General features: G+C 39.3%; 1 protein-coding gene across 2 annotated transcripts in view; it reads right to left on the reverse strand.

Moving 5' to 3' along the window:
- FANCA (FA complementation group A) overlaps nt 1-21322 on the reverse strand; it is a 2214801-nt gene that overhangs the window by 446308 nt on the left and 1747171 nt on the right. For both annotated transcript variants that reach the window (XM_044081851.1, XM_044081852.1), the window contains exon 38: nt 11358-11496. In XM_044081851.1, the coding sequence (XP_043937786.1) occupies nt 11358-11496 (139 nt within the window). The remainder of the gene's footprint in view (nt 1-11357; nt 11497-21322) is intronic.

The raw sequence follows: 21322 nt of genomic DNA on the forward strand, positions 1-21322 counted from the left end.
AGTCCAGTAGAATCCCACAGTTTGCCAAGATGAAAGCCAATTAGATATGAAGTAGGACCAGACCCAAATAATTACAACTATCCATGCGGATATTTTAAAGGACCTAAGTGAGGGCTATCTCTGTAACGTGTCTTGACCAAACGCTGAACTCAAATAGATGACAAATTATTTTTTTCGGTTAAGAATTCAACTACATACAAACTGCCTTCTCAAGAACCTTACTAATAAACGGGAGTTTTAGGATCGGCAGATAATTATCCAGATTATCAGAACCTAATTACACCTTATTTATTTATTTTATTTACTTGACATTTGTTGACCAGGAAGGTCTGACTAAGCAATAGCCCTTTTTCAGCTGAGGCCTGGGGAGAAAAGCTCCACAACACACGCTAGTTAAGAAACAAAAAATCGGGTATAGTATACAATATATAAGAGAAATATCATATTTTAGTACAGTACATGAGCTTTTGAGAAAATATCCTACATATAAATTAATAAGCATCATCACTGAGTGAATCAAAGAGTGAAAAAGAAAAAGCTTGAGAAATAAGGGGAGTCAAGTTGTGGGATGTAATACTAAGATATTATTCTGTAAGTAGTTTAGTAAGAGGATGGACTGTTACTGGGGGATAAAGTGGAGTTGAAAGGGAGTGATAGCAAGGTGTAGTAGTATGAATGGAGTACATGGAGGTGACATAGCCAGGTGCTACTTAAGTGCTCATTGAGGGTTTTTTGAAAGCTAGATAATTACTTATTTCTCTGATGGCCAGGGGAAGCTGGGAAGAAGCTGTATAGATTTTGGCCAGTAGATTTTTTGGCCTTATAAATATCTAACAGATTTTGGTCTGCACACGTAAGGTGTCTGGCAGGAGTATACCAAGAGATGATAGTAGAAATGTTAGGGCAGAAGGAGGGATTATTGAGAAGGGAGTGAATGACAAGAAGTTGTGAAAAGAGAAGCTGCTTAGGGAACTCTATCCAGTTTAAAATATTGAGGGACTGATCATGATGAGAGCTGGAGGGTAAATTAGTTGCGAACCTGGCAATTTTGTTACAGGTGGTTTCCAGCTTGGTGAGAAGAGAGGACTGGATGTTAGTTAAGATTTGGAACCCGCATAGGAGGCTAGGAAGAAGGTAAGCATGGGTAAAGTGTGATATGGGGCTCCTTTGTAAGGATTTTTTTTATTTCTGTGAAGTAGTCCAAGGAATTGGTGATTTTTTTTTTAAAGCAGTTGTGAACAGGTAGGTCGAATTTGAGTTTGTCATCTATGATGGCCCCAAGCAGTCTGGTGTGGGTTTCTACATTGATAATAGTGTTGTAGAGAGAAGTTATAGTGAAGAAGGGTTTAGCGAGAATGACAGATTTTGGTAAGAATAGTAGTTTGGTATTTTTGGGGATAAATATTAGCTGACTGTTAGGCAGACAGTTTTCAATACAGTTAACGGAGTTCTGAGTAAGGGTGTGTAGGCTAGACAGAGTATTAGAGGTAGTGATGATAGTGGAGTCGTCAGCATACTGGATAAGAGAGGAGTGAGGACAGGAGGTATGGAGGTTGTTGGTGAAGATGTTATATAGCAGTGGTCCAAGGATTGACCCTTGAGGGACTCCTGTAGAGATGGGGAGAAATGCAGAATGTTCAGAGCGAAATATGACGGACTGCAATCTGTTGAGGAGGTAGCTGGAGAACCAGGTGAGAGGTTAAGATTGGAGAGTCTGGAGAGGAGAAGGTGGTGAGAGATGGTGTTGAGTGCTTTGGAGAGATCAAAAAGTAGACAGGAAACTAGTTTATCTGGCGAGAGATACTGTGTGAGAAAAGGAGATGAAGGCAGTAGAGGTACTGTGTGGCAGAGGCGGAAACCATGTTGGGTGGGGGTAAGTAGAATTTCCTGGAGTAGGTAGTCCAGCAATTGCCTGTGTACATATTTCTCTACAATTTTAGAGAGAGAGGGGACAATATAGCTATAGGCTGGTAATTACAAAGATCTGTGGAGTTACCTCCCTTGTGAATAGGTATGGTACAGAATTTTTCCAAAGTGTAGGAACTGTGGATTCAGATATAGAGCAGTTTATGAGGACAGAGATAGGGAGAGCAATGGATTGTGCAGCTAGTTTAAAAAGAATGGAGAAAGGTTATCCAAAGAAGAAGAGCATGGCTTAAGCTTGAGTAGGAACTGCAAATGTGCCCATCCTATCATCCTTCTCCTTTAAAAATAATAAGTCCCTTAAAAGACAATTATGCTACAAAAAAATAGATGAGCCAAAGTATGTAAAGTCTGTTAGGATGGGCACATTTGCCTGCAGGAGATGCACAGCATGCCCATTCATTTTTGGTGGGGGACAGTATAAACTCCCTATCAGAGGTTTCTCCATTGATACACACTTCTATGCTGACTGTCACACTGCAAATATAGTATACTTTAGTTTCTGCACGAAATGTCCTGCCTATTATATAGGTAAAACAAATTCATTATTGAAGGACAGAATTTTAAAACATATGAGAGATATCAGAAACCAAAAAGAAAGCAATGCATTAGCAATGCATGCGATGCAAGAAGGGAACACACATACTTTTAAGTTCCTGGTTCTCCATATTGTCCATAGAAATAAAAGAAGTGGAAATATTACTAAAAATACTGAAGCTTTGGAACAAGAATGGATTATTAAGTTCAAAGCAGACAGACCACCTGGCCTAAACTCCAAAGTTTCTTTAAAACCATTTCTTAGAAACAGGGCCTTGAAGCACTGATGCTCTATTTATTTAGCATATTTTATGCTTTTTTATATAGCTTTTAATATTGTAACTAGAATAATTTTAGAAATGTACCCCACATTCTATATAGCCTCTATGTGTTTTTATATATATATATATATATATATATATATATATATATATATATATATATATATATATGTATATTTTTATACCTTAAGTATTATTATTTGGTATATTGATTTTAACATGGAATTGATTGTTTGACACCATGACGCATCACTATTTAAATGAAGTTTTAACTGCTATAATTTGTCTGATGAAGCAGAGAGAACTCTGCGAAAGCGCTCACATTTTTTTCCTAAATAAAGAGTTACATGCTGTGTATATCCAGTGAGTTTTATTTTACTTATTGTTTCTTCTTTATCATCTCTGGCAACTTCATCCAGAGTCGAGGACTTTATTTCTGTATTTTGAAGCGTTTCACCTCTACCTGGACATGGCAGGTGTTGATGATACTACGACTTATGCTGGGTCAGCCATGAATGTGGGGCCGATGGACTTCAAAACATGCCAAACAAGGATGAATGAACGACTTGATTCAATATTAAACACCCATGGCAATCTGTTGTTAATGCAGGATATGCAGGATATACTACAACAAACTGAGGTTCGTACACAGTTTGACAATAGGCAATATGAGAATTTTCTACAAAGTTTCAGGACAATTGAGAATAAATTATACAAATGTAAGCGTTTACCATGGCAACGCTTTCACCTAGATGCATACCTACAACTGAAAATTGCAACTAGAGGTCTAAGAGTACTAACTATGCCCAGTTATGGGCAGACATATCCAGACCTCTTAAAACGCTGGCAAATTTTGAATTTAGAATGTAATGCCAAGTACATGCAACTCTTAGTTGATTTCTCTAAACCTGAAGAAAATGAGTTACTAAGAGAAGTGCACACCTTACATAATATCTTTGATACATTCCCTGGTGAAGTCATAGCTGATAAAATTGACCAACTACGTGAACAAATTAATCGGTATGAAAAACGCTTATCTACTGCAAAGACATGTAAAATCCAAAGAGACTTGCATGATTTTAAAATGGGCAATGTCTTCTTTTGGAATCGTGAAAGGAACTCACAGGAAACTCAAAGGCTACAATTAGGAAGTGGGCGTAGCCCTATAAATAATGAACAGCAGGCAACAAGTATGCAAAGCACTCCTGATGCACAAGCTGCTAATTCCAACTGTGACAAAGTGCAACCTGCTAGTTTATCTCAAACAATTGCTAACTCTGCATCTCTGGCTAATACAATATTACCTACAGTGGAAAATATACCAGTAGTTAAATCTAAAAATACTTCACTACTATGCCCTGCTCACATAAATAAAGCAAATACAACTACAGCTGAAGGGAGCAGCTCAAATGGTTTAAATTAATCTTTTTTGTTAGAGAAACCGCTACCGATACGAGGGAGGTCTCGCAATCGCTTCTTTGGCAAGACAAGGAGAACACACAGTGTGGACGACCAAAATAGATCTTGGAAAAGAACAAAGCAGGTTTAGTTTTTAATATTTCCTCTTTTCCTTTAAATGAATCACAGCTATCTCTTTTAGAGGACTGAGTTGTGTCCCATCTCAAAAAGTAGATTTAGTTAATACAATAAAAGAACTTAAACTTTTTGGCAGGACATTAAACCTTAAGACTTTATTTCGCAATGAAACTTCTGCACTTAATGTTTTCAAGAAACCTAGTGCTTTTATACCTCCCAGTAACTCTGGTATTGACTTGTTTGTTGACATCTGTGAAAAGCAACTGGGGAATAAATTAACTGAAGGAAGTAATAATGTCTTTCACAATTTGTCTAGCTCTGAACAACAAGCACTTGCAGACCTTAAACACTTGGAACAGTATTGAAATTCGTCTTGCCGACAAAGGCAGAGGGATTGTTATTCTAGATAGAGAAGTTTATGTTGATAATATGCAAACACACCTAAATAATGCTACTATTTACTGAGAGATTTCTCATACCTATGTGAAAGCTTTCATGGACAGGCTACAAGTACTATTGTTTGATCTGTTAATAACAGGAATGATCTCTGAGCAACTTTTTGAGTACTTTAAAACAGATTTTCCAATAGTGCCAATAATTTATGGTTTGCCTAAAATCCATAGATATAATGAACCCACCTATGCGGCCTATAGTATCTAGCAGTGGATAGGCGACTGAGCTACTGTCGATTTACATTGAAAAAAAACTTGCATCCTATTTTAAATGATTGTACAACTGTTTTATTAGATACCAAGGAATTTTAAAATGACTTAAGTAGGCACTTTGAAGCACTAGATGACCCATGTTGGCTAGTGACACTTGATATAGAGTCATTTGTTCACAGTGATCCCCCATACATGGGGGATAGAAAATGTTAGAGAATTACTTGTCAGGAGAGGTACTGAAGGCAATAAGACTAATTTGTACATTATTGGAGATAGTTCTAGAAAACAACAGATTTATGTTTGGAGATGGTTATTACATACAGAAAGTTGGTGTGGTTATGGGCACAGCCTGTGCAAATAGCTACGCCAACCTATCTCTGGTGCAGTGGGAAACTGATAACATCCTCACAGGAAATGTTTTTGCAAAATCTATTATTTGGTATAAACGCTTTGTGGATGATATTTTTTTGCTGTGGCATGATGATGAGTTTCATCTTAAACAATTCTTGAAGTACATTAACACTATTACTCCATTCTTAAAATTTTCCTTTAAGTATTCTGACAAAGAGATTGATTTTAACATGGAATTGATTGGTTGACACCATGACACATCACTCTTTAAATGAAGTTTAAACTGCTATAATTTGTCTGATGAAGCAGAGAGGTCTCTGCGAAAGCACTCACATTTTTTCCTAAATAAAGAGTTACGTTCTGTGTGTATTCAGCGAGTTTTATTTTACTTATTGTAAACTCTACAAATGACTTGGTACACTATAACTTTAAAAGTATGCACTAAACTCTACCCCTTGATACTATCAGACAAGATAGTCATCTTCACTATACTGCTGGTTATTGTTTTTGACCAGTTAAAACAGCCATAAATTTATCCTCATTATTTTGGGCTTTTTACAAGGCAGTACTCTCAGACCTCACTCCTCCTCCATCTGTGGTCCTGCCAGAGTATCCCAAGCAAAAGCTGATCCTAGGGAATAGGTCTCCCACCCACTGGAAGCGAAGCCTGAATCCTACCATCCAGGAGCCTTGCCCTACTACAGTGGATGTATGTGCAACTGAATTTGTATTTAAAATTGTCTCTATCCTTCAGGCTTGGTCAACACGGCTCCCTAGTACATCACTTCTTACCCCCCTACCACTTTCTACTATGCATCTCTCTCCTATTTACCAGTTCTTAAACCAAAAACCCTCCTATTCTGCTTTAGGGGCACACTAGAGAATCCTTTTGTAATCCCTAAGCCCATTCAACCCTGTCATCCCGCCTACTTCCTCTGTCTGCTTATTTCTTCTATTCGGTCCTGTTTTTAAAAAACTTAAACCTAGTCCCCCTAAAACTTCCTTAAGTTAGTAGCTCTGTTCCTGCTCCCCTTGACTACTCTCTGTTCCCACTAACTCTTTCCCATCTCTGTAAGGCAACTGCATCCTCTGCTTTAACTCTAGTCATCCTTTATCCCTAGCTACTCTTTCCTTTCCAGCAAAACAACTTACCACTTTAATTACATTTCTACTCTAAGCCACACTGCTACACTCCCTCTAACCAAGCAGCTTGCCCCTTTTAATTAACAACTCCTCTCTGCTGTTTCCACTCCCATCACATTCTCCTCCTTTCTAGTCACAGTACTTTCTTCTGTCTCTTCCTTATCCACCTACCACATCTCTATCTCCTCTTCACTTACTTCTTTTAAATAACTTCCCTTTCGCCACATTATCTTCTACTAGTGCAAAATATCTTCAACCTCTCAATTTCTTACTCTTCTCTCTCATACTCTACACTTATCTTTCAGCATGTTGCCTCTCTCTTTCTGCCACCCTTCTCTTCTTTCTTTAACTGTCCACCTCATACCATACATCACTTAGCTATCATACACCTTCACCCACTCTCCCCTTCAATCATATCTTTTTAATATCTTTTTTTATCATATCAATTTCTCCATCTCTCTTTCTTATCTCACCTTCTGACCTCTTCAAGATTAATACATTTCCCAGTAATCTCTCTCCACCGCTCTGAAATGAAGAAATCCTGCTACTTTGAACCTAATCACATGTATTCTTACTTTCTTTAATACACTGCTACTAGATGGGGATATCCGTCCCAAGCCTGGAACCCTTCAGTTACCACCCAATGCCCTTACTCCTTCTCCTAAATCATTAAATATCTTCTCTGCAAATATTCAAAGCCTTGTAAATAAAATAACTGAATTGCACTCCTGGATTACTAACAATTCCCCCCATATCGTAACCCTGTCAGAAACCTGGTAAAAGCCTCTCTAACACAGAAATATTACCTCCAAAATATAACATATTTCATTCTGACAGAACCAATAAAAGGGGTGGAGGGGATGCCATCCTCTACTCTAAACAACTTAATCTCTCTCCACTTTCAATTTAGGTACCTAGCTTTGCACCAGCAGAAATTCTTATTGTAAACTGTCACCTAAACCCTCACAAAAAATTTGGTATAGCCTCTATTTTTATACCTCCTGAGGATAATATTCCTATCCTTGAGAACTTTCTCTCCTGGCTCACTCAATGTGTTCCATACAAAACCATTATACTTGGTGATATTAACATAGACTGGTCTAAACTTTCTACTACACCTCGTAGTCTCAGTATCAATCTTAATGGCTTCCACTAACTCATATCCTCCCCTACTCGGACTAACAAAAACTCCACTTCTGAGTCTATCTTAGACTGGATCCTTACTTCAAATCCCAACCTTTATCACAACCCTGGCATACTTCCTAACTCATTACGGGACCACTCCCCTACCTATATCCATAGATTCTCCCAATATCCTCCCAAAGACCACCTATACAGGGAATGTTGCAATCTTGCTCACTTTGATCCACATACATTTAACTACAACTTGTCTAGCATTAAATGGTCCTTCTTATATCACCACCCCCCTCAATGAGGCCGTAATATCTTTCAGCAAGATGTTTCTTGACATACTCAACTCCATGGCACCTTCCAGAAAAATCAGAATAAACTCTAACTTTGCCCCCTGGCTTACAAAATATACCTGCTCCATTATGCATGAAAGAGACAGTGTCTGGAAAACCAGGGTTAAAAATAAATCCCCTCACCTATTTCAAAGATATAAAGAGCTCAGAATCATGACTAGAAAACTAGTCAAGGATAAAAAAGGTTTTTTGCTCCAACCAATGTAGCTCACATAAAAATCCCCAAAAAATTCTGGACTACCATTAATAATCTTCTTTACCCTGGCAACCCTTCTACTCCTAACCCCTTCCCACATAACACAGCTATAGAAACTGCCACTCTCCTAAATATTTCATAGAAACGATTCAAAAACTTACACAAAACAGTGCTACTTCCTCTACCCCTCCTTCACGTCACAACATAACTCCCTCCAATACCCTTCTCTCTCCAACCAGTTCACATCATCATTAAATCTCTCAAACAAACTTAAGCCTTGTTCCCCCTCTGCTGATAAACTACAATCCTATTTTCTTAAAGTCACTGCTGATTTTATTACTTACCCTATCTCTATACTTATACATCATTCCATTTCTGAAGCCCATGTCCCTGATATATGGAAATCCTTCTGCACAATTCCTCTTCACAAAAGGTGGAAACTCTACCGATTTTTCTAACTACAGACTCATTATTGTCTATTCCCACTTATCCAAAATTCTGGAAAAGTCTGTCCACATTCAATTACTCACACACCTGGTTGAAAATAATCTTCTAACTCCCACCCAACATGGCTTTAGACCCCCATCACAACACTTCCACGGCACTACTTTCTTTCACCTAGACAGTAACAGAGGCCCATGATAACAACAAGCTTGTCTCCTGTTTATTTCTCAATCTCTCTAAGACCTTTGACACTCACTCTAAACTTCTAACTAAACTTGCTGACATTCATCTCTCTATCTGCTCTGTAAACTGGTTTTCTAGTTACCTATCCAACAGGCAACAATCCATTCACTGGCAAATTGTCCTCTCCCCCTTCCTTCAAGTCAACAATGGTGTTCCTCAAGCATCTTTCTTGGGCTCCCTCCTGTACAATATTTTCACTAACAAACTACATTCTACCAGTAACTTCTCAACACTTCTACAATAGGCTGACAACTCCACTCGTATTACCATTGCCCATTACATTCCTGAACTCCTAGCTCTCACTCAAGATACCTTCTCATCAGTCGAAACCTGGCTGTCAGAAAATCAAGTCCTATTAAATCCTGAAAAACTAAACTCCTTCTCTTCTTTCCTAAAATTCTTGCTCATCTCAAACCCACTTTCTCCATCACCTCCCTTAACAACACCATCATTAAACCCGAACTACTTGGTGTCATTATTGATGACAAACTCAAATTTGACATGCATATCCAACAATGTATAAAAAAAAAAACCCTGAAACTTGGTCTACTAAATCACAATCAAACATTTCTTACACCCTCCTCTAAAGCCTCCCTAGCTCAGTCTCTCCTTGTACCCCCCCCCCTTCTATACGCAGCCCCTGTCCTTACCAATGTTCATTCAAGACTACTATCCAAACTAGAGCAAACATATAATAAAATAGCCAGATTTGCCTCTAATCTCCCTTACAAATCCCATCACTGTCTTGCCCTTAGGACATTTCAATGGCCTGAATTCTCTAAACTACTACTTCTTCCTCAACTGCACATTACACACACTATCTTGAATGATCCCTCTTCCTGCCTTCCATCTCTAATTTTAATGTCCTACTATAAAACCTACCGTCACCTGCATACAACTGACAAACACCTCCTGGATATCTACAAACCCAACAAAAATATTGGGAAGTCCCTCTATAAATACTCTGTAGCTCATGCTTGGAACATACTTCCTCTCAATATAAGAAGTATTCCCCAAACGTACCTGCTTAAACAAAAACTCAAACGCTGTCTACTAAAGACTTGGTCCTTCTCATGTCAACCCCCCACTTAATTATTTTCTTCTTGCTTATGCAACTTTTTTCCTAACTTATACAACCTTTTTCCTCTCTGATATATCACTTTTTTTTCTCTCCACTAAGAGGTCTTCCTTATACTATGTCTCTTTGGTTAAATACTGTGAGTGTATTTCAATTATGGTATTCTTTTGCAATAAGATTTTCACTACTTTAATGAATACAGAACTGTAATTTGTAGTAAACTTATCTTATATATGTGCTGTTTATCTACTGTAGGATTGTAAATTCTCTGGAGCTTTTCTCCTCGGGTCTCCACTGAAAATGGGCCCTTGGCTCAGCTGGACTAACCCCATTAGCAGATGTCAATAAATAAATAAATTACTGGAGATATGGGGTTTGAGATAAGTTTTTTCTGTGATGGTTATGATGTCAGGATAGTGTAGTGCCATCCAAGTATATAATTCACTTATTTTGCTTAGAATGCTGTGGATATTCACATTGTAAATAGATAACTGTTTACTGGTAGAGCTAGAGTAATCAATTTAATCTTTAATACAGTATGAAACCCTAATTCAAGGGGAAAAAAAGATGATTTGCTAAATAATCAAAGTCAGTGCCGACAGGTAAGGGACAGACAAGACTGGTGGAGTATAGCTGTCAAGTCCACAGGCATTCTGGTACATAGAAATAAAGAAAGAAAATCATTGTAATCACGAAACAAACTTGCTCCAGCCCCAAGAAGGCAAGCAACCCCCACAAACATGTTTCGCTGAGTGCATGATCCAGAAAGTCCAAACTGTTAATAGAAACTTGGCCACAAAATGAAAGATCTGTCAGTTCATATTTCTCATAAGAGAAAATCACCTTGAGGCATAGTGGTCTTGGTCCTGATGACCCTGATTTGATTAGTGACCCAGGCAATAAAGAAACTAGTTGAGAGGTTTGGGTGTAAACATTCAATGTTGTCTCACTCATCCCAGGGAGAGGAAGCTGACAAACTCCCACCAGAGAAGCATCATACAGGGGTGGTCCCACAAGTGGAGATCCTGAAAGAGAGATGCGTAGAGTAGCAAAGTCACAAAGGAGTACACAGCACAGCAAATGAGCATCATCTGTAAGAGAACTATGCATGTCACTGGCTTGGAATAATTGGTTATGCAATGCACTGTGTGCAAACAAGGGATATTAGGAGCACATAATCTCTTCCTGCATCCTAGGCCATCAATTACCTAATGGATTAAAGCTTGATGGGTATGAATGAATGAACAATAACATCTCCAAGAAACATATTACAAAACAGAATATGATATTACAATACAATACAAAAGTTGAAGGAAGATACATACCACTGCTTAGTAAGATCAAAGAAAAAAAATAAAACTAAGAGAGTCATGGAGAATCAGTAGCAGGATGCAGTAAAAGAAGTAGATAAATAACAAAAATGCAACAAACATGCACAAAGTTCAAGAAAGACAACATGAAAATATCAGTTCTCACCTGCTGTGACTTGCTGCCCAGTTCCTGCATTTCATGTCCTTGCTCTAACCTGTTAATCTGCCTTTGCGATGAAAAGTAAAGGAAAGCAGCAGACAGCCACGGGCAGTCATCGGATGGAAAATATTCTGAAACATGGAAGCTGCAACACAAGCATAATATATAAAGTTCACTGCAAAATGTCACAATTACACTATAACCTAGCCGTTCACATAATAGCTACACCTGAAATACACTTCAGGTAAAGCACTTATTACTAGAGAATTGCACTAGATTATCAAAATGTCTGTTCCAGCTCATAAAATGCAAGGCAGAATATCACACATCCAGACCAGCCAAAACAAATGAGTAACCTCAAAATCTTGCTTTTTGAAGTTATTTTAAAATACTGTACGTTTCTTATGAGTTATTATGGAATGCAATATAAAATGCCACAGCTCCTGTCAGAACAGTATATTTTTGGACTATACAATATTTCACAGCTCCACATCTGATATGCACTACAATATAATACAAAATGCTGCAGTGGAAATCAGCTGCCACACACAGAAAAAAAAGACGCTAAAAAACACCCCACACAACCATGCACTATTATGAATCTACAATCAGACAGACACATTCACTATAAACTGAAACATTCAATTATAAAAGGAAATGTGCAAGATCCTTTAAAATTTAAAACACACAGACACATCTATATCTATATCTACAGGTCTAGTACCAAAATTCCAAAAGCAGATGCTCTGCAAATGGGATATCGGATGGCAGATAGTCGATTGCCATGTTGCCGACCGTCGGTAGTTCATATCAGCAAATTCCACTGTGCATTCGCTGATATGAAGTATATTCAAAGGTTACAGATTGCAGTACATTGCGGACTGGGGACATTCATCCCTTTCCTCATTGTAGTGCGATCTCGGAGTTAGAATATATAGTTAGCAAGGGATGTGGAGGGGTCAAGGGGGTTTGCCCCCCCCCCCTTACAAAGGCAAGATGTGTAGGAGCTATACTTACTTGAGCTACTATGCGGACATCACATTTTAGAAAATATTAAAAAAAAAAAGACTGGCATGTGGTACATGGACGGTGGAACACTTTTGCAGTTTATGTAATGTTTTTGACATTAACATCGAATCTGCAGTTGTCGAGGATATGGTTCAATGTGATGAGCACAAATTATTTCTGAATCGAGCATTATATTCACTATTATGACTGGAAAAACAAAGTATTATAGTAAACCATATTTTATATATATATATATATATATATATATATATATATATATATATATATATATATATATATATGTATATAGATATGGGTCTACCTGATAACGCCAAAAGCTGGAAATGCCGACGACAAGAACACCGACACTGGAAGATCGACGACGGAGATGACCAACAGTTGAAAATCCCGATGCTGACAACACCGACATGTCAAACGAGCGCTAGTGTGTAAGTATGCGGTAGTCATGGACGTTAGGGTGCGGGTAAGGTAAGTGTGCGATAGTGACGGACTTTACGGTTAGGGGCGGATTAAGTCAGTTAGGGTTAGGGAGCGGGTCAGGTGAGTGTGCGATAGTGACAGACTTTAGGCTTAGGGGCATGTTAAGTGAGTTAAGGTTAGGGCACGGATTAGTTGAGTGTGCGATTGTGACGGACCTTAGGGTTAGGGTTAAGGTTAGTGCATAGATTATTGTGTAGGTTTGTAAGGTTTTTGGTGTGCTTGTGTTGTGCATGTGCTTTTTGGACAGAGAATTTGTTTTGTTTGCTGACTGTCGGGATTGTGGTTTGTCAGGCATGTGAAGTTTCGTGTTTTTGAACTTTCGGTTTTGTGGTGTCGGTGATTTCGTTGTCAGTGTTCCTGCATGTCGGTGTTGTCAGGTAGACCCCATAGAAATATACATATATATATATATATATATATATATATATATATACATACATACACACACGCGCATAGATATATATATATATATATATATATATATATATATACATATATACATACACACACACATTTTATATATATATATATATATATATATATATATATATATATATATATATATATATATACATATAAAACACATAGACCATTTTTAAATGCAATACTGCTGTCCATGATGAGCACTATAGGAAAAGAACAGACATTCCAGGATCAATGCCCCCCTGCTTGTACTATAAGACTTTACAACTTCCATTGGTTGCCCACTACTTTTCTACAATACTCATCCTCTCAAGATACTAGGAAGGAGGCTGTGCTCCGCAGGGAGTGTGTCTGAGTGCAGGTCTGCATTTGCGAGCCTGAGTGTGGTTATTTGTGTGTTGTGTGTCGGTGAGTTTATATACATGTGTGCTGTATGGAAAATGGAGGTAAAAGTCTTTAAATGGGTGTCAAAGTACCTTGCTTATGTGAAATTCTCACAGCATTTAATCAAGAAATGTATTATCAATCACTGATTGCATAATAGGGGGAAGTCTGGAAGAAGCAAAGCAGGAAATAAGTTCCTTATTCGGAGTTTCAGTGAAGGGTAAAGCTGGGGTTTACCTAGAGTGCCAGGATTGTTGTGAAAGTAGCCAGCCCAGTTGAGGCTTTTGGCAAACATGGATTTCCCTTCTTTATGCTACAGTGGAGAGAAGGCCAGGCAGAGTCTGAAGCAGACTCGTTTGACAGCCTGTTGTTTAGGAGGGCTTCACAAGACTGAAGTAGTTTTGAGGAGCTAACCTAAGCTATGTTTTACTTTATGTTGAAACACAAAGTGGCTGCCCTTTTGCTGCCTTTTTGCTTATTTGGATCTATAAAAATAAACTTCATTTTTAAAGTCTGCTTCCATTGACTGCTTGGACTTCCAACAAATATATATAAGGTTATGTATTCACCATAACTAGGCAACTGTGTTCTCCATTTTCATTCTTCCTCAACATATGGGTTACGGATCCGTTCCATGGATCTGACTCAGCTTCAGTCTACAGACCTTGGATCCAACTCTCGAGCTCCTCCTTCTACCCATAATGCTCTAGTCTATCCCCAATACCTTAGGCTGAGTTTGCTGCCATACAATTTCAGTAAATAATAGAAAAGAAAAACAGAAATAGAGTGGGGGTCAAACCTGGAACTACAGGTTCCAAACAAAAAATCCATCAGGTTATTCCAGTAGATAACAGGAAGGGGTGGGGATGGGGTTGAGGAAGAATGAAAATGGGCAATACAAATCCCTAGTTATGGTGAATAAATAACTTTTATATCTGACGTTGCCCTTTTCATTCTTCAACTTATGGGACAGAGTTCCCAGCTTTGTAAATCTTCACTGGCCCTTATGAAAGGATATTCCAGAGAACTGCTGAACCAAAGGCAGCTCTAGTATTGGAAATGAAGTCCAGTTTGTAATGAGAAACAAAGGTATGAGCACTGGACCATGTGACTTCTGCGCAAATATCATTGATGGAAGCTCTTGACCAAAAGGTAGAAGAAGTGGCCATAGATCTACAGCACCTGAATGGACCTTAGGTGGTTTTGACAGAGAAAAGCCTTTCAGAGAATAAATCCAGGAAATGCAGTTAGTTATCTATTTGGTTAATGTAACTTTAGAAACTGGAGAACCTGACCAGCTTGGTGAGGAGGAGGTGTTTTCCTGAATTCTTTTGTTTGTATAAGCAGAAACGTAATTGTCTATGCACATCCAAAAGATGCAACACATATTCTCCTTTGTTTGAAAATTTTGGAAAGAAGGCTGGTAAATGAAAGGTTTGATTAATATTAAATTCAGAAGCCACTTTTGGAAGGAAAGAAGTGTTGATTTGCAAGGAAACCCTGTCTTTTGTTGATAAAGCCTGGTGTTCAGAAATCCTTTTAGCTGAAGTAATAGCTACTAAAAAGGTCGTTTTCCCAAGATAGATACTTTGTCATTTTTTCTTCTGAAGATCCAAAGGGTTTTTGAGTCAAACCTTGCAGTACTACAGTCAAATCCCAGAGAGGTGATGGATCCTTCACTGGAGGTCTACGCAGGAAGGTGCCTTTTAAAAATGCCTTACATAACTTGGAAGCAGCCAAACAAGACTTTTTGTCTCCTGAATGAAAATTAGAAATAGCTGCCAAATGAACATTGATTATGGAAAAACTGGTAACTTCTTTAAAGAGAGAAGCTAAAAAGTCTAGTACAGAAGAGACAGAGGCAGTGAATGGAATAATGCCATTCTTCAGAGCACAAACTGAAAATCTTTTCCATTTACTTTTGTAAATCCTTTTAGTGGAGTCCTTCTGTGAGGAAAAAAGTATGCTGCATACTGGGGAAGAAAGTCTGGGAAACCATGCAGTTACCTTGAGGCCTGGGATACTGGGATCCTTCATTCTTGAAGAATGTAACAGAAGGTCTGGACTTGGGTCCATATATCCAGTATCCACGAAACATAAAGATGAGACCAAAGGAAGGGGAACCATACCTGGCAAGGCCAAAAAGGGGCAATGAGGATGACTGAGGTCTTCAACAGACTGGCTTTATGTAAAAATTTTTTACAGTTGGAGGAACTTTGGGATTAGGTGTAAAGGAGACCGGAGGGCCAAACGTAGACTAGAGCATCTTTCATTGACTCCCCCCCTCCCCAGGGCAGGGGGATGAGGGTCAGGGTAAAACACCTGCTGCCCTTGTTGTTGAGGGGAGATGCAAGAGATCACAGCAAGGTTGGCCCCAATGACAGAAAATTTTCTCTGCCATTGATTGACTGAGAGGGCACTCGTGAGGCATCAGAATGGACCTGTTGAGTTTGTCCACTATAATTGTTGGCTTTCCCCAGAATATATGCTGCTACTAGAAAGTGGATGGAGAAGATTGGCCATTGCCACACACTCACAACTTCTTGGCAGTGGGGTTAGGATAGAGTTCCCCTTTATTTGTTGATATACCAGACCACAGACGTGTTGTCAGTTTGAATCATAATGGTCCCTAAAGGATGAGCATCTTGGAAGGCCTGCAATGCTAAAAAAATTGCTCTCATCTCCAGGAATTTGATATGCGAACTGGTCTCTTGGAAGAACCATGTGCCTTGGACCATCCTTCCCAAGTACCCCCACCCCAGTTGGGAGGCATCTGTGGTCAATGTGGCCAACAGGGGAGGTAGAACGAAAGGTTGACCTAGGTAAATGTCATCTGACTGGATCCACCAGGGAATATGACTTCTGCAAATCTGAGTAAGTTTGACTGGAAAAGATAGGGACTGTCAAAGAACAGCTAGAGCAGCTAGAGTCCATTAAAGAACATACATAAAGTAATGTGCTAATGGGACTAGCACTATGGAAGTTGCCCTAGAACCTAAGACTTGAAGAACAAGTCTGGCAGAAGGAGCAGGGTGAGAAAATCTGGTGAACCTGAGATTTGAGTGTGCATACATGGCAAGGAAGCAAAGAAGCAATCTGATTTATTGCGTTTAGATGGGCACCAATGAACTCCACAAGCTCTGCACTGGTATCAGTTTGGATTTAGAAGTACTGACTGTTATGCCTAGTGATTGGCCAATCTGGAGGAAATAGTCCCTGGACTGTTCTAAGAGATGCATGGTTGGGGCGATGAGAAGCCAGTCATCTAGATATGGAAACATTCGGACTTCTTGTAGTCACAGGTGAGCTGCTACCACTGCCATACACTTGACAAACACCCTGTGGGCTGTGGTGAGTCCAAAGGGCACGGCTCTGAACTTGTAGTGACTGCTCTCAGCCGAAAGCATAAATGCCTTTGAGAGTGTCTATTTTGATGAGATAGTACGTGTCCTGAAGATCAACTGAGCACATCCAATCAGCATTGTGTAGAATAGGTAGAATGGATTGAACCGTGACCATTCTGTGATTTCTTCTCAAAATGATTTAGATTGCTAGGATCCAAAACTGGACTCAGGTCCCCTGTCTTTTCTGGCACCAAAAGGAATCTTGAGTAAGTCCTGAATCCTGCTTGGTCTGGTGGGACCTCCTGGATGACTCTCTTGTTCAGCAGCTTTTGAATTTCTTGTGCTGTGACTTCCCTCTGACTGGGGATAATGTCGGGGAGTTTCTTTCTTTTGGAAGCAAGTATCTGAGAAAAGGGTATTAAATACACTCTGGATATTACTTTTAGCACCCAAGAATCTGTTGTTATAGTAGCCAAGACTTCTGGCTGCAGGGACAAATGTCCCCCGACTGCCTCCAAAGGCAAGCAGTCATGCAGCCCTTCAGGAGTGCTGAAAGGGTCCAGCTGGAAAGGAGTCTTGGGAACCCTGATTTTGTGAGACTCCTCTGTCGCTAGGATGACATCTTCTGTTTAGACTCCCTCCTCTGTCTCTGAAGGAGTTGTCTTCTAATGATTCCAGGAAAGATCCCTGGGATTTACGGAACCAAATACTCTTGCCACCTCTCTGATTCCTGGCAAAAGGTCTTTGAGGGGTAGAAAATTGAATCCCTATGGCAGAGTCTTTCCTTCTTGCTCAATGTGAGAAAGTGTTTCTTTCATAGAAGGGCCAAACAAAGATGTTCCATCAAAAGAAGCACTGATGAAAGAAGACTTGAAAGGCTCTGTAAAGTCACATAGCCATATCCAAAGCATATCCCCTTATGGCAATGCCTGAACCAGCCGCAGTGAGGTACCTTCTGGTGCACGAGACATCAACCTCATGATTGCACTAGAAATAGACAAGAGGCAGGCCAGCTCAAAAGATGGTCTTTTAAAATCCTCTGCAGACATGGACTCAGAGAGAGAGAGTTTAATAGTTCTTTGGTAAAATCTCTCTGTACTCTTGTAAAGTGTGTCAGGTAATTCAGGGACCTCAGAGCAAAGGTCTCTGAAGCAAATACACACTTTCCAAGTCTGTCCAGTGCCCTAGATTCTCTATTAGGTGGGGTGAACAAAGGAGCCCTGTTCCACTAACTCCTTTTTTAGTGGATGCTGCCACAATCATTGCATTGAGAGAGACTCCTTTGCTCCAGTGGAATTTATCCTTCAAGCAATGTTTTTCTACAGCTGTGTATTAGAATGTAGACAGGACTCTGAACAGCTCAGTTATCTGCCCCTATGTGACTCTACAAAGTTTGATCACGGAGTTTGAAGATATTTTCAGACTTAAATGTGGGAGTCTAGATTTCCATTTCTTTTGGATATTTGTCTTATTACTCCTGTGTCCTTAAGGAGATAGTGCTGGTCTTGAATGACATGGAGAATGAAGCCATAAGACCTAAGTCTTCTAGGTCCTTGGATTGTCCGTCAGCTACTAATACAACAGATTTACAGACCATCTGTGACTTGAAAGATGTCCAGGACTACTCTGCAAGCATTTGATATTTTCTCCAGAGGCACTCCCTGCTACTTGTTTCTGTGTTTTATTTGGAACTTTAGCAGGAGGTTCTTAGTCCATATGTGAGCTTAAAATTCCAAGAAAGCTCAAGTTCCACGACAAAAGAGGTGCTAGAAGATCAACATTCAGAAGAGGCCTTACCAATAACAGCATATGCAGGACTTCCTTGGTCAGCTGGGAAGACCAGAAGTTTTGCTCTACCCAGATGATGATTTACAATCCACCTTTTTAGAGGCAGCTGTTTGACAGTTTGCCAGAATAACTCCAAATGCTGCACTAAAAGAGGATGACAGGATGTTTTACCCTCTGTGTGTTTAATTGAAGGGTCACAAGTTCAAACATATGGGTGGCTACGGTAGAAACGTATATGGAAGTTTACTTCCATCCCAAATGAACACTTTCACTGGTTCCTTCTCATCTGTAGAACGACTGCCTTGATTTCAATAGGTTTGATCTTCTTCACACGGGTATACTGGAGTGCATATGACAGGGCCATAATTCAATATTTTCATTTCTTGATTTTCTCATGTCTGGATGACCTTGGGACATTGGTCCAGTTCTGATCCACACCATGCCATTGTCTACTGGAGACTTAAAATGTTGACTTCTTAGTTCCTACTTCCGTTGTTAAAACTTGTTAGAATGAATTTGTAAATCAGATTATGCAAGATGCAAACTTGTGTCATAATTCATCATTTTCAGAGTAACTTCTTCAGATTCGGGATGGGTATGGAAGTTTCATAGGTTCTTACTGCAATCAAAGGGGACAAACAAAAAGTTCACCCCCATCACCCACTACCTGTGGAAGGCTAGTAATTACCCCCTATTAAACAGACTTTCTCTACATATCCCAGTGAAGATTTGCTATCACCAATCCAGTCATCCAGGCTGCTTTTTAAAGGCTGTCAGGGTAGTACACTACTTGATAGGCAAGGACAGCCTGTTCCAGAAATGGGGGGGGGGATATATGTTGGGTTAGGTATATTTTTCCATCTATAGCAAATACTCCCAACTTTAACTGTATGGGTTCTGTCCGACAAACAGTTACCAATCCAATCAACTATGTGTGGGTTAGTGTTGAGTTGGAGAGCCTGTCGATAATCTTAGTATGAGGGATAATATCAAGGCCCAAATAAACAATGTGGACTGTATGCCCCTTATTAGTACAAATTCCTCATTGCATCCATTCAAGAGTAAGGAAAATTCAGAGCACTAGGAAACAGCCTCAGTTACAAGGTTTGTTTGGGAGCTATACCATTTGTGCTCATCAATAAAAATAAATAAGCAATAAATAACTGAGTTAGGTGTAATCTCTGCATGGAAAAGAATTATCAGACACCACAAAGCAGGTTTTCATAAAGAAGATCAAAGTGACATGGTCAGATTTGACTACGGGGGGGGGGGGGGGTTAACAAGCAAGATGGTGCAACTGGGATCATGAAAGTTAACACCTCTGTAGAACAGGGTGACAATATGGCATTTACAAAGTCCATCAATCTCTGGGAAACTTACTGGTGGTAGTAAATGTTTGGCAGTTTGTGTGTGGATAGCTAATGTCACCCATAAGAAAGGCACATGGTTCAACTGGTAATTTTTCAAACTGGTTAATGTATTCTGCATGTTTGGCTATAGTGTGTTGGGTTCAGAGTGTAACTAGCACTTCAATTTCATATTTGTATCACACAAGATTTGTTGAGCGACAATAGGGTTACTAATAACTACAGAAATGCCCCCACACTTGACAGTGGATCTGAAAAAGCATGACAAGCAGTACTATACCCAGAAATGCAGGGAGTGCTATAACTATAGTGGGACTAGATTTCTGTAATTACACAAATGCTGATGTCTTTGATGCTAATGAAGGCCTCAAGTTTGGAGATTTTGTTGTTAACACTTCTGATATTCAGCAGTGCTACCTTGATATTATTCAGACTGGAGTTTACTAGGTTTCCATTCTGGATGCTACTTTCTTACTATGTTTCCATTTTGGATGCTACTGTTTAGGTAGCCTTTATCAACATGCGAATTTACCAAGAGTTTAGCACTATAACACCTGGTTTATACAAGATGATGTTGTTTGTATTCCCTTATCTAAATGCCTAGTTTTAACCAGTAAGTTGAGAGAGAAAGTAGTGTAGGACCAACACCAGGATCTAGACATTCTTCCTTTAGCAGAGCTTTAAAAGTCATCTACAATTCCTACTCAGGCCATCATTGTTCTATGGCTACTCATCAGTTCAGTCATAGGCATGGTATTCCTCTTTGTAAAAAAGAATAGCCACTTTGCAAGTTAACCTTTAGTGAGTTAGAGATTCCTCCCTGATTCAGATCCAGGACACCTGGAGACCCATGACACTGTAAAACCTGTTGCACATTAGAGGCCTCCTGCATGGGTAACATCTGAAATTTACTCTCTACATATCCTTAGCTTTGTACAATTCAAAAATGTCTTTAATTCTTATGTTATGGGCATTTATACCTGCAGCTAGTTTACATTAGGGCACAAGCAGCTCCTGTGCTCCCCAGTTCTTTCCTGCCACTTACACAGTGCAAATCTTAAGCATAATATTCATCACAGGAAAGTTGCTTAAAACTATCTCTTTGTTTTTCTGGTCATCAGATTGCTTAACAGGACATGCACTAGTACTACCTTTA

This window comes from Protopterus annectens, chromosome 8.part1 (genome assembly GCF_019279795.1).
Source record: "Protopterus annectens isolate FY-2018-M chromosome 8.part1, PAN1.0, whole genome shotgun sequence".
Lineage (NCBI taxonomy): Eukaryota > Metazoa > Chordata > Ceratodontiformes > Protopteridae > Protopterus > Protopterus annectens.